Raw genomic sequence first — 25,546 nt, 5'->3', positions numbered from 1 at the left:
TACTTTGCGATACAAGGAACGTGACAATATTCGATAATGTCAGACGAAGGGCTTTTTCCATTAGCTGTGTGTTTATTTAATGTTTTCATACATCACACATAACAATAGCAATGTTAAATACCTTAATGGAAGTGTTTACAATACAAAATGATGAATTCCAAAAAAAAAAAAAAACAGTTCAAGGTAGGCCGATTGTAAAAAATAAATTCAAGTTACAGTGTCTTCACTATTCTAATGGTCATGGCTATAAATAACTCATCATGTTAACTTGTCTCTACTTAAGGCAACTCTAACTGTAACTAATCTGTCAATTTGGGAGCTAGGGCTGCAATTGAAGCTCCGATGTCATCAGCGTACCATCAAGTGCATGTTTAAGTGTGTGCAAAAACAGGAGCCAAATCCTTCTTGTTTCTTAAACTGGTGGTGGGTGACAATAAATGTACAAATGACCAACTTAGAGGCAGACATGAAACAAAAGACACTGTCATGGTCCTCTGGCCTCATTTATATCGACTAAACTATATATATATATATATATATATATATACACTTTTTTTTTTTTTAACAAAGGTTATTTCTGGTGAAACAGTACTGTTGCTATAAAGGAAAAAGGCCTACAAAGGTGAACACATTGTGCAAAATTAAATAATACAACACAGAGTTACAACATGCCAGAAAGGGGTAGAAAAAAAAGAGCAATGTAGGGCTGCACGATTTCAAGAAAATCCCCAATTGGGATTTGTCTCTCTAAAATTGCGATTCAATTTGCAATTGTTTTTATGTTATACATATACAGTATACAGTGGGGCAAAAAAGTATTTAGTCAGCCACCGATAGTGCAAGTTCTCCCACTTAAAATGATGACAGAGGTCTGTAATTTTCATTATAGGTACACTTCAACTGTGAGAGACAGAATGTGAATTTATTTGTAATTTATAATTAAGTATTTGGTCAACCATTCAAAGCTCTCACTGACGGAAGGAGGTTTTGGCTCAAAATCTCACGATACATGGCCCCATTCATTCTTTCCTTAACACGGATCAATCGTCCTGTCCCCTTAGCAGAAAAATAGCCCCAAAACATAGTGTTTCCACCCCCATGCTTCACAGTAGGTATGGTGTTCTTGGGATGCAACTCAGTATTCTTCTTCCTCCAAACACGACGAGTTGAGTTTATACCAAAATGGATATATGGATGATACAGCAGAGGATTGGGAGAATGTCATGTGGTCAGATGAAACCAAAATAGAACTTTTTGGTATAAACGCAACTCGTCGTGTTTGGAAGAAGGAGAATACTGAGTTGCATCCCAAGAACACCATTCCTACTGTGAAGCATGGGGGTTGAAACATCATGCTTTGGGGCTGTTTTTCTGCTAAGGGGACAGGACGATTGATCCGTGTTAAGGAAAGAATGAATGGGGCCATGTATCGTGAGATTTTGAGCCAAAACCTCCTTCCATCAGTGAGAGCTTTGAATGGTTGACCAAATACTTATTTTCCGCCATAGTTTACAAATAAATTCCTTAAAATTCCTACAATGTTAATTCCTGGATTTTTTTTTTTTTCACATTCTGTCTCTCACAGTTGAAGTGTACCTATGATGAAAATTACAGACCTCTGTCATCATTTTAAGTGGGAGAACTTGCACAGTCGGTGGCTGACTAAATACTTTTTTGCCCCACTGTATATGCATAAAACTGGGAAAATAACGAGTGAAGGAAGACATGTTACTTTTAGACTGTCCATCAACATATTTTTGTCTCAAGGTGCCACATTTTAGAACGATATGCAGTATTTACTTCCAAAAATACTTGGCTTTATGCAGTCGGACTCAGAGCTTTTTTCTACACCATGCTAACTGATAAAAAACAGTGTTTGTGGTGTAATGTAACCATAATAATGCAAGTAACCATTTAAAAGGATATACACTCGTAATTCTCGTTACCATAACATTGTTTACCATCGTACTGTAATTTGAAGGTAAATAACTTTATTATCCTAAATAAATAAATAATAACTGAAAATTGGACTCATTTCTGTAAGCAAAAATGTAACTGAAATAAATGTTGAACATCTTAAAGTGCATTCTTTTTTCCCAGATGGAAAAATCAGGTCAGATAGGTCTTTGTTTTATTGTTGCCAGCACTGCATTCTTGCTCGTTCGTCAGTGTTGATGGGCTCATATTGCCTATCTGGTTTGAAGCTGAAATATCACTTAACGGGACATTTGGCTTTATAATCATATTTTGGTTCTTCCTAATTAAAACCTTAATTAAAGAAGCATTCACCGAACCCTTCTTTAGTGAAAAATACAATTTAAATGTTTTTTTCAAATTCAAGACAGAGTTACCGTATTTTTCGGACTATAATTCGATGTTTTTTTCATAGTGTGGCCGTGGGTGCGACTTATACTTCGGAACGACTTATAGTCCGAAAAATATGATATGTTTTTGGTAACACTTTAGTATGGGGAACATATTCTAAGTAACAAGGACTTAATTTAGAGTTTTTTTTGACACCAGGGGAACATATTCTAAGTAGGGCTGCAACTAACAACTAATTTGATAATCGATGAATCTTTCGATTATTACTTCGATTAATAGTCGGATAAAAGAGACAAACTACATTTCTATCCTTTCCAGTATTTTATTGAAAAACAGCATACTGGCACCATATTTATTTTGATTATTGTTTCTCAGCTGTTTGTAAATGTTGCAGTTTATGAATAAAGGTTTATTTAAAAAAAAAAAAAATATATATATATATATTGTTTTTTTTCAAATGAATACAAAAAGTAGTCTCTGCGCATCCGCACAGCGTAGATCCAACGAACAATGACTAAATTAATCGCCAACTATTGTTATCGATTTTAATCGATTTAATTGATTAGTTGTTGCAGCCCTAATTCTAAGTAACAAAGACTTAATTTAGAGTTATTTGGTTAGGGTTATAATAAGGCAATGCTGAATAAGGCATTAATTAGTACTTAATGACTAGTTAAGAGCCAATATGTTAATGATTTGCACGTTAATGAGCAAATAATGGTGAATATGTTCCCCATACTAAAGCGTTACCATGTTTTTTTTCTGGTGCACAAAATAAAGCGTGCATGAACATCACCTTGTTCAAAGAACAATACCAACACAGTGCATAATTTCACAACAAATGACTTCCACTGTTGCCGTATCCGTAAAACGCCGATAGGGAGAAGTTTTTATTTACACGATGAGTCGGGTGTGTCTTAACTTCCGCCGAACCCCTGAGCCCGACTCACCGAACCCCTAGGGTTCGATCGAACCCAGGTTAAGAACCACTGGTCAATGGGATTAATCGTGCAGCCCCAGTGCAAATGTTGATTTGTACCTTCACTTCTCGGTGGTGACTGTATTTGCACTTTATCCATGTTGCCTTGAAACGTTCAAAGCCAGTAGGACAAAATATAGTGAAAGGATGGAGGACGAGTGCAACCTGGCCTTTGCTACATCACAACCGGTACAGTATTGACGGCGCTAGAATCCGCAAGACTGCAGCGTTCAGCCTCTTCCAAACACAACAATTAGGTTCAACTAAAGATTAAAAACAAACATAAAAAACCTCAGTTAAAAATGTAAACCATATTTCAGGTAAGCCAAGCCAGCAATATCATCCTTTTTACATAGTTTTCAGTAGAAGTGCATGTCCTACCATAGGAGGAAACCACCACAATTCAAATATATAATGACTATTTTCACACATCCCTTAACATAGTATGAAGCAAAACCTATTAGTTAATAGATTTGTCATTCCCATTATCACATTATGTATTGATCAGTACTATATTCTCTACCAGGACCCCACTGCTGACACCAGTCTTGACAGAGGAACAAACTCAGCAGATGAAGATCGGGGTTATGCTTCGTGGAGAGAGAGAGAAGAGAGGGGTCACGACAGGGTTACTGGATATGACAGGTGGTAGAGGCGGGGGTCGCCTGGCAGCACATGCAGGTGGGGTTCACTGATTTGGGCGGGATCAGATCCAGGTCCTCGTCGTCTGGTATCTCATCCAAACGGTAACCATCCTTCAGAAGCTGGATGTTGAGATCTTGGTTGATTTGCTACAGGAGAGGTGGAGGAAAAAGATTGCGTAAGTAAACTCTTATTGTAGTATTCTAGCGGCCATGTTTATAGTTTTATGAAAGGCCTATAATGCGCTGAAAAACTGCAAAAGGCAAGAACAATTTAAAGGCCTACTGAAACCCACTACTACCGACCACGTATTATTGTAACAGTGTTAAAGTTGTTTATATGGCCACCCTCAGTGTGACCTGTATGGCTGTTGACCAAGTATGAAATGCATTCACTTACCAAAAGCTGCAGGTATTATGTGATTGGGACGGCAGGCGAAGGCAATACCTTTAAGGTTCATTGACACTCTGTACTTTTCCCTATGTTTGTGTATCACTCCGTGCAGCAGCGTTTTAAAAAGTCATACATTTTACTTTTTGAAACAGATACCGATTATTTCCAATATTACATTTTAAAGCATTTATCGGCCGGTAATATCGGACATCTCTAATTTCTTTGATATGTTGTGACGCATAAAATTGCGATTCTTAAAGGCCTACTGAAACCCACTACTACCGACCACGCAGTCTGATAGTTTATATATCAATGATGAAATATTAACATTGCAACACGAGCTAATACGGCCGGTTTAGATTACTAAATTACAATTTTAAATTTCCCGCGGAGTTTCCTGTTGAAAACATCGCAAAATGATGACGCGTGATTGTGACGTTTTTGGTTGGAGGGGACATATTAGCCCAGCACCACTTACGGCTAAAAGTCCTCTCTTTTCATCGCGTAATTACACAGTATTTTGGACATCTGTGTTGCTGAGTCTTTTGCAATTTGTTCAATTAATAATGGAGACGTCAAATAAGAATGCTGTTGGTGGAAAGCGGTGGATTGCAGCTGTCTTTAGCACCGAAACACAGCCGGTGTTTCTTTGTTTGTTGTGAAGCTTTAACACGGAGCGGTCAAGCGAACATGTTTCTCTACGTCAACCAGCAAGTTTTTAGATGGGAAAATTGTGATATTAAGTCGGCTCTTGGCTCCTGCATTGGCTTCTCTGAGAGAAACTGGCGTTCACCGCAGCCATCCGACTTTCAGGTATTACTTTACAATCTCACTAAAACACTATTAAAACAATAAGCAGATAAGGGATCTTCCAGAATTATCCTAGTAAATGTGTCTAATTACATCTGAAACGCTCACACTGCCGCCGCCTGGAGCTGTCGCTTTTTCTATTTTTTTTTTTTGTGCTTCACTCTAACTTTCTTCATCCACACATCTTTCATCCTCGCTCAAATAAATGGGGAAATTGTCGCTTTCTCGGTCCGAATAGCTCTTGCCGCTGGTGGCTCACATTATAAACAATGTGAGGATGTGAGGAGCCCTCACACCGCTGACGTCACGCGCACATCGTCTGCTACTTCCGGTAAAGGCAAGGCTTTTTTATTAGGGACCAAAAGTTGCGAACTTTATCGTCGATGTTCTCTACTAAATCCTTTCAGCAAAAATATGGCGATATCGGGAAATGATCAAGTATGACACATAGAATGGACCTGCTATCCCTGTTTGAATAAGAACATCTCATTTCAGTAGGCCTTTAACAAACCATATATCAACTGTCATAATCTTTGATATTGTCAATCAAAACTGAGCATTGTTACATTTGGCAGCTTACCCCAAGCTGATTGTTTGAGAGTTCAAGTACGGACTTAAAGGAGAAAAACTGGCCATATTTTACTTGCTTGAATTGTTATCTAGTGAATTTACAATAATCAGTAGCTCCAAGATTTTGCATGCTTTTTTTGTGATTTTTGCAGCTTTTTCAGAAAGTTGTATCAAAAATTAAGTTGTTTTGATGCATTTTTTTGTCCGATAACATTACGTCAACTTGATATTTCATGATTTCCTATCAAAGTTTTAAGTGTTCCTTAGCTGCACTTTTTATTTGGAATGTTGTGTATCGCTCACAATCCTTATGAGACAGAGATATGAAGACAAAAATTTTTTTTTGTTTTTTTTTGCATTTTAACATGTAAATATAGGCTCATTCATGGTGGCTAGCAATGCAGCTAGTTGGAGCAATCAGTTCTAAAATGCATTCAAAAACCGTCATCAATATTTTATTTACATAACGTAACCTGTGTAATAACCAAGCTGCAGCAACATTGTTATTGCAAGAGCTAAGGAACTATTTTTATAGCGTAGTAACACATCAGTGTGCTATGGTATTAGCAGAAAGAGATAGGCTAGCTTCTACGACAGCGAAAAAAGTGTTTGCGTTTGTAACGCACAACACAATGCGATAGGACACCAATCTTTCATAGGAACCTTCAAATTTCGCCTGAAAAGATATTTTTTTAAACTAGCTTACTCAAATTAATCAGTTGCCTTCATGTCACTTCACATTTGCACTGGGCTTTATTTTATTTGTATCTATATATTTATACATAATATATATATATATATATATATATATATATATATATATATATATATATAATTGTTTTGTTAATTGTTTGTCACATGACTGATTGATCTTTTATCTGTTATAGGGTGACCTTGAGTGCTGAGAAAGGCAGCAATAAATAAAATAATTGTTTATTATTATTGTTATTACTGACTGAAAAACATGAACAATAATATTACAGTAACTGTAAAGTATTAGCCCACATGTCATGTTTTGTTTGTACACAAGACAGCGTATGCAGTCCGTCACAATACATGCATGACGTGCTGCGTGTATCATGATCAATATGTAGTGTGACTCACTCGATGGAAAGTTGTCTGTTGGGTCGAGCTGGTCAGGGATGTGTTTTATTGGGTTTATTTGGGTAAGCACTCCATTTATATCCAAATAGCACGGCTTCAAATTCCACATTTTGCAGCTCAGAGTCACTTTCACGTCACTTTCTCGGATTCCGTCTGCTCCAACATCTTACGCTTCCTTCGTGCTGGCTTCTAGACGCAGTAGTTAAGCCTTCATATATTCAAATTCAAAAAGATAAGTTTCAGAATCCTTTGTCCAAAAATATTGTCTTTGTCATTTGTTACTGATTCCGCCATGATTAGAGGACACACGCCTTTATCTCCGGAAGTAAAACACACATTTGTTGCCAGAAGACCAAAGTGAACTGCTTTGGAAACGCAAATAAATGTGTCCGGAAATGATTAAAAATGATCAGAGTACAGTAAATATTGTACATATTACATATTGTTATGAAGGTGTCTGTTATTACATTATATATATATATATATATATATACTTGTTGTGTGTATATAAAACATTACATATTTGTTATATACACACACTTGTAGTGTGTATATTGTACATATTACATACTGTTATGAAGATTTCTGTTACTACATTATATATATACTAGCAGTGTGTGTATAAAACGCTGATGGAGGGTTTTGAAGGCTACAACAGTACCATTAGCCGCATCTTCCAAGCATTTTATTATCATCTTTAACCAGCCCCCCGACCCGAGAATAAAGAAATGTGTTCTTGGCCCCGTTTACACTGCACACCAAATTAGATTTTTTTGCCCTCAAGTGACACAGATCAGATTTTTTTTGCCAGTCTAAACCCTCCAAAGTGCTTCAGATCTGATATTTTGGCATCAGTCAGGCCACATCAGGAGGTAGTTCTTAATCACGATTGGAATCCGATCTTTTCAAGTGTGAATTCAGTCTAAACGCAATGAGAACTGAATGTGATTTTTTTCGTCACCTTTGAGCGAGCTACGTCACTCGTGTGCGCCGGAAAGACGCAGTCGCTAGCCGAAATGGATATTTCATCACAACATCCTGTATTGGTTTCTATTTAAGACGACCAAATTTTCGGTGCATCACTTGTCAATAATGCGCCAATTATAGGCTATATGTAGGGCTGGATGATATATCGAGTTTCTAAGATATATCGATATATTTTTAAACAAAATATGAATTAAGAAAATATTGTAATATCGATATAATTTATTTCAAATGACCAAACACTGCTCATTTGTTGTGTTCCTTGATTCTCCCCCGTTTCCTACTCCCTCTCAACACTCCATGGGATACTAAACTCCTCCCCTTCCGCCTTCCAAGACTGCTTGCACGTATAAGAACATCCGTGATTGGTTGGTTGTTTACAATTATGAGTCATGATTGGTTGAGATTGGAGCAAAACATTAGAGACAGGCCAATCAGAGCCAATATAGGGCGGGTCATGGAACCAGGAAGGGAAATCACAACAGACATCCCAAATGACGACGAGAGAGTCGTAGAAGAGAAGAGAGAATATTCAATCGGGTGATTTATATATTTAAAAAACTAGTGGAAGATGGCAGAGGGATCCTCTTCTGTAGATTTTTCTCTTAGCGAGGTAGACGACGTGCAGGAAGCCCACAATGAGTCTACTTGGCCACATTTGGACAAATGTTTGCGCCTCGATAAAACATTCATTTGAGTTGTTTACCGAACCCCACCAGTTTCATATGCGCATTCGACGAACCCTTCTTTAGGGAAAAATTGTTTTTTTTTTCAAATTCAAGAAAAAATTATGTATTTTTATTGGCGCACGAAATGAACTGTGCATGAACATCACCTTGTTCACAGAACAAAACCAACACAGTGCACAAGTTCACAACAAATTACACACCTTACACACATTACCATGAATTGATTAACGTGGACCCTGACTTAAACAAGTTGAAAAACTTATTCGGGTGTTACCATTTAGTGGTCAAATGTACGGAATATGTACTGTACTGTGTAAACTGTACTGTTTCATATAATGTATTTTCTTCCTTTGCAATCTGCTAGTAAAAGTTTCAATCAATTAATCAAAAAAACAGGCAAATCAGATGGAAAATTAGAGGGAACATTGCCGACAGGGAGAAGTTTTTATTTACACGATAATTCGGATGTGTCTATACTTCCGTGGCGGAGGCTCCGCCGAACCCCTTAGGCCGACTCACCGAACCCTTAGGGTTCGATCGAACCCAGGTTAAGAACCACTGATGTAAGCCCAAATCAAAACTGTTCTCGAGTTGCATATTTCCCTTGAGAAATGCCAAAAATGTATGCCGAAGTGAGGAAGCTCATAGCCATACAATTAAGTAAAGTCACTTACTTGGCGCTGACCAGAACCTCCGTGTGTGACCGTCCATAACATCGTCGATTGAGAATTAAAAAGGGCCTGCCTGCAAATTTATTTTTTACCTGAGTTTGATATATTTTGAATTATTTGCACAGCTATGTTATCTATTTTAAGTAGAAAGAATATTTGTCCATTTTATTTATGTTCTGTAATTCTGTGCTACTTAAACCTTTTTTTTTCTGTGCTGTGAATACCCATCTTGACTAACTGGGTTAATAAAAGTGTTAACAGTACAGTTTTCATTCACTTCAATTTCAGTGAATCTCGCTCAAAAATGTTAATCTGTATATGTATACTTTCACCGCAAAATATCGAGTTTAAGTAATAACATATCGAGATATACTTTTTCAGCCAAATCGCCCAGCCCTAGCAATATGTAATACATAAATATATATTTTGATTCCAAAGGAATAGCGATTGTTGAAAGACTGGAATTGACACTGTGGCACATTTGCTTACATGTGAATTGAAAAATAAAGCTCTGTAGATCCACGCTGATGTCTGTTTTTCCATTAATTAACAGCCAGAAAAGATTACAACCCTCCTAAATATATTACAATATATGCATCTATTCTTACATTGTATTACTTTCATTTACTTTCAGGTAAAATAAAGCAACACTAATTTTTAAGATGTAGCGACTTTTATCTTATGTTGTAGGGCAGGGGTGCCCACACTTCTTCTGCAGGCGAGCTACTTTTCAATTGACCAAGTCGAAGGGATCTAGCTCATTCATATATATCATTTATATGTTTTTATTTATGAAACATACGTTTTTGTTAACATAATAAAGGTTTTTAATGATAATGCAATAATGTTTAACACATATAGAGTCCTTTCTTTCATGAAGACAAGAATATAAGTTGGAGTGTTACCTGATTCGGATGACTTGCATTGATTGGAATCCAACAGAAGTGCGGATAACGTCTGCATTTTTAAATGGAGGAGAGCAAAAGTCCTCCTTTCTGTCCAATACCACATGAAAGTGGTTGTTTTTTGGCATCTTATTTGTCCAGCTTCCATACTCTTTTTTTTTTTGATACACTTTACAAGAAATCCATTAGCTCCGTAGCGTGCTAGCTTGTGCACGCCAGCTTTCTGAGACACTTATTTTGTTAGCACAGGCAAGAGGAAGCAGTGCTTTTATTGAGAAGATAGGAACTGTGCAGTCGATCTTTAGAATTTTGACAGCAGGTGCGGCGCGAATGTGTTGAAATAAAAAGTGTTTTTCGCCTTCCTGTCTATCACTTTTTCTCACAAGACCCTCAGGTGTCGTGAATGTCAATCAAGTGACAAAAGTGATGTCTTGGTGAAGATTGATCGCTAATTTTTAGGTCAATTTTTTTAAATGCCTGGCTGGCAATCGACTAACACATCCTCCGCGATCGACCGGTAGCTCGCGATCGATCTGTTGTAGGGGGTGTACCCCGCCTTCCGCCCAAATGCAGCTGAGATAGGGTCTAGCACCCCCCGCGAACCCAAAAGGGACACGGGGTAGGAAATGGATGGATGGATAGTATCGACTTCCTTCGGGTCAACTTCCTTTGTTTTCACATTAAGCAAGTGCGCATGATAGTGACGTTGAGGCCACATCGGGACCTGAGCGCTGTTACACTGGAGTCTGATAAGAATCACATTTTACTTGCAGTGTAAACAGTTAGCCGGAATAAATCAAATCTCAAATAAATCTGATTTGAGCCACTTTGGCCTGCAGTGTAAACGTAGTCCCTGTCTCTCATAATGATTGTGAACATAGGCCAAATAAAATAAAAAAAACTCAAAATGGCAAAAAAAATTGGAAACAAGATAATGTATTGATGTTTTGCTCATTTTAATACCCCACAGATTTTACCCTGCAAATTTTTTTTTGCCTAATGCCTCAAGACAAAAAGTTTGTACACCCCTGGATTAGACAGTTCCCTTGCGCATTAGAGCATGGCTCGGACACAAATCGGATAGGCAAGAATGACGCTGATTAGCCAAAATATGTGGGGATGATGCGGGCATTGGACAACATCGCAAACGCCTGGAAGGACTGAATAATAGGTGGCTTTAGATCAGGGGTCACCAACGCGGTGCCCGCGGGCACCAGGCAGCCCGTAAGGACCAGATGAGTAGCCCGCTGGCCTGTTCTAAAAATAGCTTCAATAGCAGCACTTACCAGTGAGCTGCCTTTATTTTTAAAATTTTATTTATTTACTAGCAAGCTGGTCTCGCTTTGCTCGACATTTTTATTTCTACGAGAGACAAAACTCAAATAGAATTTGAAAATACAAGAAAATATTTTAAAGATTTGGTCTTCACTTGTTTAAATAAAATAATTTATTTTTTTACTTTGCTTCTTACATCTTTCAGAAAGACAATTTTAGAGAAAAAATACAACCTTAAAAACTATTTTAGGATTTTTAAACACATATACCTTTTTACCTTTTAAATTCCTTCATCTTCTTTCCTGACAATTTAAATCAATGTTGAAGTTTTTTATTATTGTAAAGAATAATAAATACATTTTAATCAAATTTTTCATTTTAGCTTCTGTTTTTTTGACAAAGAATATTTGTGAAATATTTCTTCAAACTTATTATGATTAAAATTCAAAAGAAATATTCTGGCAAATCTAGAAAATCTGTAGAATCAAATTTAAATCTTATTTCAAAGTCTTTTGAATTTATTTTAAAATGTTTGTTCTGAAAAATCTAGAAGAAATAATGATTTGTCTTGGTTAGAAATATAGCTTGGTCCAATTTTTTATATATTCTGACAAAGTGCAGATTCGATTTTAACCCATTTAAAACATGTCATCAAAATTCTAAAATTCATCTTAATCAGGAAAAATTACTAATGATGTTCCATAAATTCTTTTTGAATTAAAAAAAAAAAAAAATCGAATTAGCTAGTTTTTCTCCATTTTTTTGGTTGAATTTTGAATTTCAAAGAGTCGAAATCTAAGATAAGCTATGTTTCAACATTTTATTTTCATTTTTTTCGTGTTATATCCTCTTTTAAACCGTTCAATTAAGTGTTTTTTTCATCATTTATTCTCTACAGAAAACGTCCGTAAAAGGAAAAAAAATGTACGACAGAATGACAAACAGAAATACCCATTTTTCTATATATATATATATATATATATATATATATATATATATATATATATATATATATATATAAATAGCAAATTGGCTATTTCTGGGAATTTATTTAAGTGTGTATCAAACTGGTAGCCCTTTGCATTAAACAGTACCCAAGAAGTAGCTCTTTGTTTCAAAAAGGTTGGCGACCCCTGGTTTGGATCCTTCTTTTGAGGTTCAAAGATGCCTTTGCGCTGTGGTCATATTATGCATGAACAGTCTTTCCAACAACATTTTTCTTCCTTGAGCTACAGTACAATCATTTTGTTTCCATGGTGGACACCTTACTTGCAGCCTGCTATTATATAACGCCGAGGGATCACATTAGATTCCAGCATTTTACTGACAGTCAGCTAATAATTTCTGGTGGCACTAAGACATTGGTGGACTCTAGCTGCAAAACAGGAACTCACCTCAGCAGAGGAGTATCCTGACGACGAGTATCTCGACATGTCAAAGTCATCATCGCTGAGGAACAGAAATACCAATGACAATTTTGTAAGAGAGTTAATGGACAGAATTGGACAAGGAGGTCACCTGTCTGTGTCCAACGCAACCAAGGGCTTCTCATCTGGACTCTGGTCCAACGAGGAATAACCTTTATTGGGTACTACCAACCTGCGAGCAAGGAGAAGCAACAACAGTGAGTGGCAGAGTGGGCGGATGAGGAGGGAAGAACACGAATAATGAACATGCCAAGAAGAAGAATAGTTCTGGCTAAGACAGCGAGACAGAAGGCAGAAAGACGAGGGAGCATCTCGGAAACCTTCGATCAATGAAAACTCTTCCTCTAAAGAGCCCATGTGACGGGCAAAGATAATGGATGTGATTTAAGCCCAAGGAAACGTGTCTCTGCTTTCATCCAAGCAGCTGAGATTCTCATATTCTGTTTGACATAACTGCAGGATGTGAAGTCGGCCTGCGTTGTAATTAGTGTGTACTGGTGGGGTGGTACTTCAAAATACTCACTGTAGCTGGAGGAAGTAAATTAAATAGAGTGTTCCCTCGATTATCGCAGGGGTTACGATAAATGTTAGTGATAAACAAAATCCACAAAGTAGGAAAGTAGGGGCACTTTTATACTTTATATGAATAATATAACAATTTACAGTCTTTAAACACTATTCAGCTTTCACACACACTTAAAACATACACTCCAAAACCTAAATAATTTTAATGGTACTTTAAAACCTGTGATGTCCTGAGACACAGGATGTAACTGTTGCGTTCCATTACGTAGAACATCTTTTGCCCAGACTGCCTTTTCAATAACAGAACCACAACTATGGAACTCTTTACCTGACACTTTGAAAAGTATATCTGCACTTGTCACTTTCAAAAAACAAACAAACGTATGTCTGGTTGAGCAGCAATCGTGTTCCCATGTTTAGTTTTTTCAAATTTTTACTAATTAGTTTGTATCTAGTCTGCACTTTGTGTTATTATTATTATTATTGGCTTTTATCTAGTTTGCACTTTGTCCGTATTATTTTTATTATCATTATTATCGACTAATTTTGCCTTATAATTTTTATTTTCCTGTTTTAATGATGTTGGATCTGTGTTGTTGTTGTTTTTGTTGGGGACAAGTGTTGTAAATTAGCTTTGGCTACAAACTGTTTCAGATGTCTATGTTTTTTGTATCTGTCCCTATTTCAAATAAACCTTAATAATAATAACAATTTGAAAGTTTTTAGCACGGTTATCATTATCATTGCAGTTGTTATGATCCGATGCGCGGATTATACCATGTAGCAGCTCTGTTCCTTTTTATATCTCATTCTGTTGTTTGACTTCCTTAGTTCCCGTTTGTTTTGTCACCATGGTTGCATATTAGTTTCACCTGTTCCTTGCTTTTGACGCACACCTGCTTGTAATTACTGTCTCTTATTTAAGCCTGCCTTTTCCGTTGTTTCGACCTCGGATCCTAATTTGCTTACACGCAACAAGTGACGACTGCTATTTCTTTGTATCTACTCGCTAGCTTTCGCGCTACCCTTTATTAATCCCTAGCTCTCATCCTAGTAGCTTTTGTTTTGCCTTTTTGTGTCAGTGTTTCTGTTCATTGTTTGTTTATTAGTTTAACAAAACTTTATTTCTTACCGTTCGCTGTGTTCTTGCCCGTACGCTACCACGAAGGAACGAATCCGGCATTACTATGCCCACCAAGTCTCACAGTAGGAACCGAGCACAGAAAGGTTATTTCACGTTGGACAGCAACGAGAGCTACGACGAAGGTACGTAGCCCGTGTTTCAAACGTTAGAGGCTGAAGCACGCTGCTGCACGCCGAATGATGACATGATGTGGGGCCCTGATGGTTTCCTGGTCCCGATCGATTCCACCGTCAGCGAAGGTGGAAGCCGCAGAAAAGGGCTTCGCCTCGCGACGCTCCCACTCCACGACTTCCCCCTCCAGAACACAGCCAGCAACAGCCCGTCCAATATTATCCTCAGCTGTTTGGTGATCCCATTGCTCACTTCGCCAAGCATTTCGCCAATTGGGCAAACAGTCAGCTGGAGACCGGCACGGATTACGTCTTTTCGTCGACGCCCCCCGGTGACGTAATTCCGCCCACCGTTGATGAGATCATCAACGAGGAGTTTTTTTTTTTTTTTAATTCTGTCTCTCAGCTATTTTCAAATGACTTTAATGTTAATAATAAGATCAAGCACTTTTAGGACATTTTTATTAAGTATAGGTCTGGTCAGTCACAGTCACTTGCATCTTCGATCCCGCCCAAGTCAGTGTTTTTTATCCTCTTCTAAAGGAAATTTTGGACCTTGGATCCTAATTTGCTTACACGCAACAAGTGACGACTGCTATTTCTTTGTATCTACTCGCTACCTTTCGCGCTACCCTTTATTTAACCCTACTGTAGCTCTCATGATAGTAGCTTTTGTTTTGCCTTTTTGTGCCCTTGTGCCAGCGTTTCTGTTCATTGTCTGTTTATTAGTTTGATAAATCTTTATTTCTTACCGTTCGCTGTGTCCCTGCCCGTACGCATCCACGAAGGAACGAATCCGGCATCACTATGCCCACCAAGTCTCACAGCAGTATTGTTGAATGTACTCTAAAAGTACTTATACAGACAATCAATCTTTTTATTTGTTTTAATAACTCAAATTAATAGGCCCAATATAAAAAGACAAATATTTTGCATGATTTGTGTTTCTTATGTTTCACTGATAAAAGTGTTCTAGCGGACTATGTGGCTTCTTACTGTACTTGGTTCAGCGCTCCTTGAATGCACCGTAAAAACACCTGTGTTATGTTCCTCTGAGTATATATCGATCACTCTGTCGTAAGAGAGCACAGCTTGTAGGTTCAATGCATAGCTTTGTTGTTAGGACAGTAATGTGTTTAAATAGGGGTGTGTCGTTATTTAATCGGGAAAAGGACGTGAATGTCCTTCGTATGCATGTTAGCATTCATGCTATCGAGCTAGCACCAGTTAATATGTGAGTTTATTACTATGTGACTATCAATCACAGTTTTCAATCAATTTCATTTGAAATTGTAATACTAAGTCAAGAGTTTTACCATTTACCGTTACATCCCTAACTAAAACCGTCGTAGGACTGCAGCTATTGATTATTTTATTAAGTGGGTAATTGAACTATTAGTTGTTTCGATTAATCAAGTAATCATATAAAATACACTTCATAACCTTTTAGGGAACATATTTAATTTCTGCTTGCAATATCCTTTTTTTTTTAACACTGAATTTCGATCATTGGATATGCTACCAAAACAAACTACCTGAGTGTGATCTTTTGGTAATTTAGAAGACATATATACATTTTTTTTTTAAATACAAAGTATTGTTTTCCAAATAAACATGCAAACACGTTGAGTTGAACTTTGAGAGACACAATCAATCATCTGTCAGTATGGTTACCGTGTTCTGGCCATGACGTTGTTCTTCTTGGGCTGTTGATTGACTGGACTGCCTACAGTGTTGCTGTTCTTCAACGAGCCCTTCCTGGCCAGATCTCTTTGTTTCTCTGCACACAACAACAAACACAAAGTTGATCGGTGAGCTTTAACAGCCAACTGATAAGTCATGAAATTCAATATTCTTGTTTACATGTCAAAAACTCAAAACAACACTTCTTGTATGCCCCTGTGTAAATACTGCACCCTATTTGCATACTGTAAACTCCGAACAATAGGCCACATTTTTTTTCTGTGCTTATAAAACGGTGCAGCTCATCATGCAGCCATAATAAAGTCTATATATATATACAGTACATATATATGGATATATATATATATATATATATATATATATATATATATATATATATATATATATATATATATATATAGGGTTTCCCACACATTCATTTATTTGTGGTGGCCCGCCACGAAAGAATTACGACCGCCACAAATAAATAAAAAAAAAGCTTTTGACTCGCTCGACCGCTCATAAAAGCAATGGGACTCTGTCTGTGAATGGAACTTGTAGTTACATATTATATAAATATGTACATAAAGTGTTGTAATTATATTCCAATACCGCAGTGCTGCATTGCCTTTCCGTTTAGACTAAAGCTTTCAACCAGAAGTTCAATTGCTGTTCGGTCTTCTGTCAATAGTACTTCTACTCGTAGGGATTCTTCATTAATAACTCCAAGCAATGTTTGCAATTTTTACAATATAACTAAATTAATTTTTACTTACTAAACCGTTCCATGTGTGATGTCTGTAGGACAGTTTTCATGCATATTTGTACGTGCTATTGTAATGAAGTTAGCGTCGTTAGCATTAAGCTAATATCCTAACACGTTTATGAGTGTCTGTTTTAGTATTGTTAACTTACAGTCTGTTTGTATTGTTTCAGTTTCACAAATTCCTCAATAAATTCACCAAAATGCTACCGTGGTGTTATTGAGTCTGTTTATCTAATTGGAGAGCTAACTTAGCGGCTAGCAGGCCCATGACAATGACTTCGGTTTTGTTTGATCACACGTTTTACTGCCGTGTTACAGACATTTTGGAAACAATTAAGGTATGTAAATAAACATTTACTAAATATTTCCGTGTAAATAAATAATTTCTCAACACTGCAGCTTATAGTTCAGGGCGGCTTATACTGTATGTATGGAAAAATATTTTTTATTGTAAAATTTTGTGGGTATGGCTTATATATCGGTGTGCTCTATAGTCTGAAAAATACGGTAATCAAAACAACCACTCATCAGAAAGAGAGAAGAGAAAAGGTTATTAGGTTTTCGTCTTATTGATTTTGCACGCTATCTTGTCTATGTATCATACAAGACTGACATTTTTAGTAATGGCAGTCTGTGTCTGACCGGGGATGGAAAGTCTATTTATTTTCTTATGCACTTTCCTGCCAGCAAAAACACGATTTATTTGCATACCTTTTAATGCTCAACCCAAAAATATACACAGAGTAGAATATTGAGATTAAAAAAACAAATGGTATGCAAATCATTTGTCTTTTTTCAGATGCGTTGAATGTGAATTATCATAAAAAACATTACCTCAGCTATTCATGGAAATTTTCAGAAAAACAAAAAAAACAATTATTATAGTTCTTCCTACATTATTCTCACGTACACCCACTTTAATTTATTTTCACTATGAGCTAAATAATCGTGAGAGCTTTTGCTTTAATAAGGTCAGTGAATAATTGTTTCTTAAAGAACATTAGACGATTGTGTTGAGATTGTTATTAGACTGAAAAGAATTAGCAGAGAGCTAAAATTCTTACACTGCAGGCGACTGCAGGATTGACGCTCCAATATAGAGACCGCTTTGAATTCACTAAATTGAGTGTATGAGTGACACATGGTAAGAAAAAAAAAAGACAGTCATTCTGTCCAAAGTGCTGAAAATACTTTCTTAAAGAATAGAAATGTATGAACTTCCTATAAATAAACTATTGTATATAAGCTACACATTATTGTTCAATTTTTTTTTTTTAATAATTAAGGAATTTATAACAAAACACATCTATTTATAAATGTGTCAGCTTCATTGGCACTTTTATTTTATTACAGCTGAAGAAAATAAGGTTTGTGACAGAAGTAGTGTTTTAATAAACCATTACCTGCCACACACACAACATACCGTTCTTGTGTCTGCATTACAACATTATTTCTTTCAGTTCCCCGAATTACTGTATGTCGTTCCCTACCGATTTTCATCTGCAAGGGGGATGGCTTGTAGTTGATTGTGACTTCTTCCCCTTCCCTGGTGTCTGAATCAGCCTCTGATGCTGTAGAAGAAGCTGGGTCCTGGAAAACAATAAGGAAACGGTAAATAAATAGGTAACTTTTATTGTGTGTCACAGAACAGAAATTCATCGTTGTCAGATCTTAAAAGTGCACACAAAAAACAGGACAGAACAATATGAGATACAAACATAGATATTATTAACACACATAGCTGGTAGCAGCTTGAATGATTGGTGCAGGGAGTGTGTCGGGTCCTTTAGAGATGGATAGGATAGTATAGGATAGGATAGGTCTTTATTGTCATTGCACAAGTACAACGAAACTTTGTTTTCAGCACAAACCTGTTCAAGATTAGACAAAAAAACAGTGTACAGGGTTACAGAATAAGAACGCTGATGGGTCGCCAAAAGGTGCCCCGTAAAAGATGGGAAAAAGGTAAACGCCGGGGAAGGATGAGTAAAAAAATACAATCCAGACTGGGCTCCTAAGGGGGCCCAGTCTGGAGTGGGAAAAACCTCCATAGCAAAGCATATATACATATTACAACATACATCTCGAGATATTCTCCTCTTACGTGTCGTGTACTGACTGCTGCAATGCACAGCAACAGTCATATTATTGGGGCGGTATACCTCGTGCCAGCAACTTGAGGGTTCCAGGTTCGATTCCCGCTCTCGCCGTCCTAATCACTGCCAAGACACTTTACCCACCTGCTCCCAGTGCCACCCACACTGGTTTAAATGATTTTGGATTTACTATGTAAAGCGGCCCTGCGATGAGGTGGCGACTTGTCCAGGGTGTACTCTGCCTTCCGCCCGAATGCAGCTATCTATTTATCTATCTACAAACGGAAGGAGAAAAACAGCATGTCTAGATGACTCGCCTCCATCCTTCCAGTGGTTAGCTCAGGTTGTTATGAAGCTGGCTGTGACGCGTTCTTTCTGATGTCACTTCCTCTCTGAATTTAGTTTGTAAACAATGAGTCCATACAAAGCTAAGAGCTGAATATTCAAGAAATACACGGCGCAATTACCCGTGTAAAAAAAATTATCCATGGAGGGGAACTTTAAACGATAGTTTAGTGTGGATGAAACGGGGCTTAGGCTAAATATTTATTAGTTTAAGGCAGATTCTCGACAAATTAAGGCTTGACCGTTGAGCTTTTCAACCCGGCCCGCCGGACATTCCAAAGTCATTTTTTTAGATCTTTAAGATGGAAAGTGTAGCTGCCATTATTATGTGCAGTAATGTTTTCTAACTCCGTAAGTATTAAGAAATACAAAGAATTTCAGTGCTTGGAATTTGCGCTTATGGATGATATACTAGTTACTATGGTAATCTAATTAGTTGCTATGGTCATCTAATTAGTTGCTATGGACATCTACGTCAAAGCAGCTCAGACGAGGCACCAAGCAGTGAGCGAGAAGCGTTTCCACAGACGCGGAAGGAGATTTTCACAACAAAGTTTTAAAGCTTAGTGATATATAAAATAGAATATAATACAATAGAAAGTACTTTATTGATCCCTGGGGTAATTCAGCAAATATCAGATGTATCAGATTTTAGGTGGGTTTATTTTCTACCCTTTGCGTTCATGTTTCACTATTTGTTGCGTTTCACTTCATTGTAAAATATGTTGATTAAAAGGGGAAGTGTCGCTCGTGTTGTCAATATTCAGTGTTTTATCCTTCATAGAAAAATTCAAAATGTCATTATGTCATTAAGGCGGTCTGTCATAACGTTTTTAGCATTCATTCAATCAGAAATTATTGTGAGGTTTTGTTCCTAAAAATCAGATATGCCGGCCCCCAGACACATTTTTTTCTCTAAATTTGGCCACCGAGTCAAAATAATTGCCCAGGTCTGGTTTAAGGGGTTACCCGGCTTAGTGTAGACATAGCCTTAAAGGCCTACTGAAATGAGATTTTCTTATTTAAATGTGTCATACTTGATCATTTCGCGATATTGCCATATTTTTGCTGAAAGGATTTAGTAGAGAACATCGACGATAAAGTTTGCAACTTTTGGTCGCTAATAAAATAGCCTTGCCTTTACCGGAAGTATGTGCGTGTGACGTCACATCCTCACATTGTTTATAATGTGAGCCACCAGCAGTAAGAGCAATTCGGACCGAGAAAGTGACAATTTCCCCATTAATTTGAGCGAAGATGAAAGATTCGTGGATGATGATATTGATAGTGAGGGACTAGGAAAAAAAAAAAAAAAAGAATAAAAAGCGACGGCTCTGGGCGGCAGCAGTGTGAGCGTTTCAGATGTAATTAGACACATTTACTAGGATAATTCTGGAAGATCCCTTATCTGCTTATTGTTTTAATAGTGTTTTAGTGAGATTGTAAAGACATACCTCAAAGTCGGATGGCTGCAGTGTCTCAGAAAGAAGCCGAGGAGCCAAGCTCACAGCTGCCTTTTTTGACAGCTACTGCAGGACGCATAATACACTGATGTCTCCGGTAAGATATATATCACAATTTTCCCATCCAAAAACATGCTGGTTGACGTAGAGAAACATGTTTGCTTGGCCGCTCTGTGTTAAAGTTTCACAACAAACAAACACCGGCTGTGTCTCGGTGCTAAAGACAGCTGCAATCCACCGCTTTCCACCAACAGCATTCTTATTTATAGTCTCCATTATCAATTGAACAAATTGCAAAAGATTCAGCAACACAGATGTTCAAATTACTGTGCAATTATGCGATAAAAAGAGACGACTTTTAGCCGTAAGTGGTGCTGAGCTGATATGTCCCCTTCAATCAATGATGTCACAAACACACGTCATCATTCTTGTAGAACAGGGGCCTCAAACTCAATTTACCCGGGGGCCCCAGGATGCAGAGTCTGGGTGAGGCTGGGCCGCAAGAAAAGATTTCTTAAAAAAATTGTGCGTACTCCTTAGCATGTCTAGCTGTATAATGACGTTTCAAATTGTATCCCTCATGCACCGCAATTTTCTCTGTGCAAATAAAACACGCCGGGGTGCCCCTGTGCTCAACAAAGAAATATTGCATATCCCACTTTTTCGGGAATTATCTTTGCTCATCACTAACCTTTCTCTTCACTGCAGGCTTTGAAAAAGACATGTTTTGGGTTGTGGAATATATTTGTATTTAGCCGACGCACAGAGAATAATGTTATTCCCGCAATGTGTGTAGTTCCACTTTTCCTCCCTACACTGAAAAAAATAACTCATAAGATTTACTTAAAAAAAAATATTGTAAGTATTTGCACGCAAATTATTTAAGTAAAATTTAATGCTGCAATATCAAGTAACACTCACTTACCAGTATCAAGTAAATTCTACTTACCATATGACATAACAGTTGTGAAGATATTAAGTAACAGTTACTTTATTACATCCAAGTTTTAAGTCATATTTATTTAAACGGCGTGGCGCAGTTGGGAGAGTGGCCGTGCCAGCAACCTGAGGGTTCCTGGTTTAATCCCTACCTTCTACCAACCTCGTCACGCCTGTTGTGTCCTTGAGCAAGACACTTCACCCTTGCTCCTGATGGTTCGTGGTTAGGGCCTTGCATGGCAGCTCCCTCCATCAGTGTGTGAATGTGTGTGTGAATGGGTGAATGTGGAAGTAGTGTCAAAGCGCTTTGAGTACCTTGAAGGTAGAAAAGCGCTATACAAGTATAACCCATTTACCATTTAAACAAATTAAGTAAAGTGAACTTGTTTTTTCATCTGCAGGAACATCATTTTACTCAAAATTTTAAGTAAAATTTTATATACCATATTTCCTTGAATAGCCGTCGGAGCGCTAGTTATTTTAAAACCTCTTCTCACTCCTGCGCTTATCAATGGCGTGCAGGAAAAAAATGTGTGATTATTTAGACCTCAAATAATTATTCCGCGGCCGGGGCACGGTGGTTAGGGACAATTACTCTTCAACATGTCTTCGCGCCTACTTTTACACCTTTCTGTCTACGTGCTGTTAGGACGCATACATTTCGCTGTTTCTAACTCGAGATTGCAATGCATACTTGGTGAACAGCCATACCTTTTACACTGACGGTTGTGATATAAACAACTTTACAATTCTTACTAAAATGCGCTACACTCTGTGAACCCACACTAAATACATTTCTGGAGAACATCGACTCTGTAACACATTATAAACGCAAGATAAGAATTACCCATAATGCCACCTTGCAGTGCTCTGTGAAGTGATCCTAACGGCCGGAGCAGAGCATGTTGTGCCGTGCGCATGCGTCGTCGTGCATTCGTTTCAAAACACTAGATTTTCAGAGTAAAGTTTATGTAATATTTTTAGGTTTATGTACGTACAACTATTAAACATTGAAATAGTATGAGGAAACATAAGTAAAACTTACTCTTCCCCCATAATTCATGTATTACGTTAATAAAATGTTTAATTTTACTCAAGAAACTCTAGTTCGGCTTCACGGTGGCAGAGGGGTTAGTGCGTCTGCCTCACAATAAGAAGTTCCTGCAGTCCTAGGTTCAAATCCAGGCTCGGGATCTTTCTGTGTGGAGTTTGCATGTTATCCCCGTGAATGCGTGGGTTCCCTCCGGGTACTCCGGCTTCCTCCCACTTCCAAAGACATGCACCTGGGGATAGGTTGATTGGCAACACTAAATTGGCCCTAGTGTGTGAATGTGAGAGTGAATGTCGTCTGTCTATCTGTGTTGGCCCTGTGATGAGGTGGCGACTTGTCCAGGGTGTACCCCGCCTTCCGCCCGATTGTAGCTGAGATAGGCGCCAGCGCCCCCCGCGACCCCAAAAGGGAATAAGCGGTAGAAAAAATGGATGGATGGAAACTATTTCTTACTGAATGTTAAAAATTTTAGGTATAAATTATGACAGTTACTCTAATAGAGTTTACAGCTCCAAAAAGTCACTTTTTTCAGTGTACAGCAACACGCCGGTCGGCGGATAATAGCCGGGAAAGTACCGGGGTAGCGAGCGCAAAAAAGTGTGGGTTCCCGGAGTGTTATCCGGCGTCATATAATAATTTATATGTAATGTTCATGTGAGTGTGAATGTTGTCTGTATATCTGTGTTGGCCCTGCGATGAGGTGGCGACTTGTCCAGGGTGTACCCCGCCTTACGCCCGATTGTAGCTGAGATAGGCGCCAGCGCCCCCCGCGACCCCAAAAGGGAATAAGCGGTAGAAATGGATGGATGGATGTAATGTTCATCGTGTGAGGGAATGCAAATTAAACAATAAAACAATAAACATAACGGTTTGAATTGGTGCAGGTTATCGGGGACGGTTATTACTGACGGACAGGTGTCGCGGTGCGACTGCAACCAGTAACGTAAGAAAACCCTTGTTTCCATGGCAACGTCTCTCTCGCTTTCACTCATTTGCCGCTTTTCCACTAATGCAGGGGTAGGCAACCCAAAACGTTGAAAGAGACATTTTGGACCCAAATAACATAACGCTGTCAAGCGCCATTCATATAAAACTCGTGGGCCGCTAACATTAATCTTTCAAATTAAGATGGAGGGCCACAAAATAACGTCTTGCGGGCCGCAATTGGCCCGCGGGCCGCGTGTCTGAGGCCACTGTTGTAGAATATGTGGATTTGCATCGTTGCTGCGTGGATGCTGCGGACGTGACTACGCATTACACACACCCAGCATTAATATCTGCGATTTCATATGTTAACGTGTGATGGAAGACTAAAGTATGTTGCTGCGTGCTGCATTTATGCGCATAATATAAAAGCACGGCGAGGTTTTTCGCAAGCTGCCACGCAGGCCGCTGGTGTTTTTTGTATGTTTTTTGTGGCGTTTTCCCCTTATTTATGAAACATCTTCATATCACGTGATTTTATAAAAAAAAAATATATATACATATGTATATAAATATCAAATGTTCCTACCAGCGGCTGCATCTCCCCCTCCTGCGCGGCATTGCAGGGCACTTGGAATCTGTCGATCTCCTCCATCACGTCTCCTCCTTTTCCAAGCACGAAATTAGTTCGGCTCCACTCGAAAATACGTTTTTGTTTTTTTATTGGAGACAATATTCCCGAGACGCGACAATATTCCCGAGACGCTAATAATCAGACGTGGAATAATCCCTGCGCTCCCTCGGTGTGAAGCATCATCCCGGCTGGTACTGTCGACGACGACGAGGATGATGATGACGATGACGATGAGGATGAGTAGTTCACGTCAACAACATCCACTTCCGGTTGGGCTTGGGCGGACACAGGCTCTTTAGGGGTGGTGCTCTCTAGCGTGGCGGGGTGTAAACAAGCATAGGCTGACCATATTCTGAAATCCCCAAAAGAGGACACATAGAGTTGTGATCAAAATGATTCAACCCCCACACAATTTTGGTATTTTAGCAAGTTGGACATTTATTCCGTATTTTGTTTATAGTCATATCAAATAAAGATGTGTCAAATAGACAAATGCAACTTAAATTGTAACATTGTATTTTACAAAATAGCAAAAAAGGACATTTTTCTCAATATCTCATTGACAAAATGATTCAACCCCCTAGTTACATGCATCTTTAGTACTTAGTAGAACACCCTTTGGCAGTAATGACATCCTTCAAACGTGATACATAACCGGACACAAGTTTCTTGCAACCATCTACAGGTATTTTAACCAATTCCTCTTGGGCAAAAGCCTCCAGTTCATTCATATTCTTGGGCTTGCGTGCTGCAACTGCCTTCTTCAAGTCCCACCACAGCTTTTCTATAGGATTTAGGTCTGGTGACTGTGAAGGCCACTCCAGAGTCTTCCAGCCCTTCTTCTGCAACCACTCTGATGTTGATTTGGAGGTATGCTTGGGATCGTTGTCCCGTTGGAAGGTCCAACGTCTCCCAAGCCTCAGCTTCGTCACTGACTTCATGACATTTGCAGCTAATATATCCTGGTAGGAAATAGAATTCATAATGCTTTGAATGCGCTGGAGATTCCCGGTACCTGAGGCAGAGAAACAGCCCCAGAGCTTGATTGACCCCCCACCATGCTTAACAGTAGGAAAGGTGTTCTTCTCTTTG

The 25,546-nt window shown here is 38.3% G+C and overlaps 1 protein-coding gene across 1 annotated transcript; it reads right to left on the bottom strand.

Annotated features, from left to right (window-relative positions):
* Positions 1–1,388: 1,388 nt before the first annotated feature.
* fam219ab (family with sequence similarity 219 member Ab) lies at positions 1,389–24,670 on the bottom strand. The gene is made up of 6 exons (XM_061897737.1): positions 24,410–24,670; positions 18,493–18,592; positions 16,228–16,333; positions 12,866–12,946; positions 12,742–12,796; positions 1,389–4,095 (listed from the first exon to the last, which is right to left on the bottom strand). The coding sequence occupies exons 1-6, from the start codon at positions 24,473–24,475 to the stop codon at positions 3,934–3,936; spliced, it is 570 nt and encodes a 189-aa protein (XP_061753721.1). The 5' UTR covers positions 24,476–24,670; the 3' UTR covers positions 1,389–3,933.
* Positions 24,671–25,546: the final 876 nt, after the last annotated feature.

Source organism: Nerophis ophidion, linkage group LG01, assembly GCF_033978795.1.
Source record: "Nerophis ophidion isolate RoL-2023_Sa linkage group LG01, RoL_Noph_v1.0, whole genome shotgun sequence".
Classification (NCBI taxonomy): domain Eukaryota; kingdom Metazoa; phylum Chordata; class Actinopteri; order Syngnathiformes; family Syngnathidae; genus Nerophis; species Nerophis ophidion.
Note: the sequence above shows the minus strand (reverse complement) of the source record. Positions and strands in the feature narration are given on the sequence as shown.

Coding starts and splice junctions, on each gene's coding strand:
- fam219ab (XM_061897737.1), bottom strand. CDS start 24,475: ATGGAGGAGATCGACAGATTCCAAGTGCCCTGCAATGCCGCGCAGGAG. Junction 18,593..24,409: donor AGGGGGAGATGCAGCCGCTG/GTAGGAACATTT, acceptor ATTGTTTTCCAG/GACCCAGCTTCTTCTACAGC. Junction 12,947..16,227: donor AACGTCATGGCCAGAACACG/GTAACCATACTG, acceptor CCTTGCTCGCAG/GTTGGTAGTACCCAATAAAG.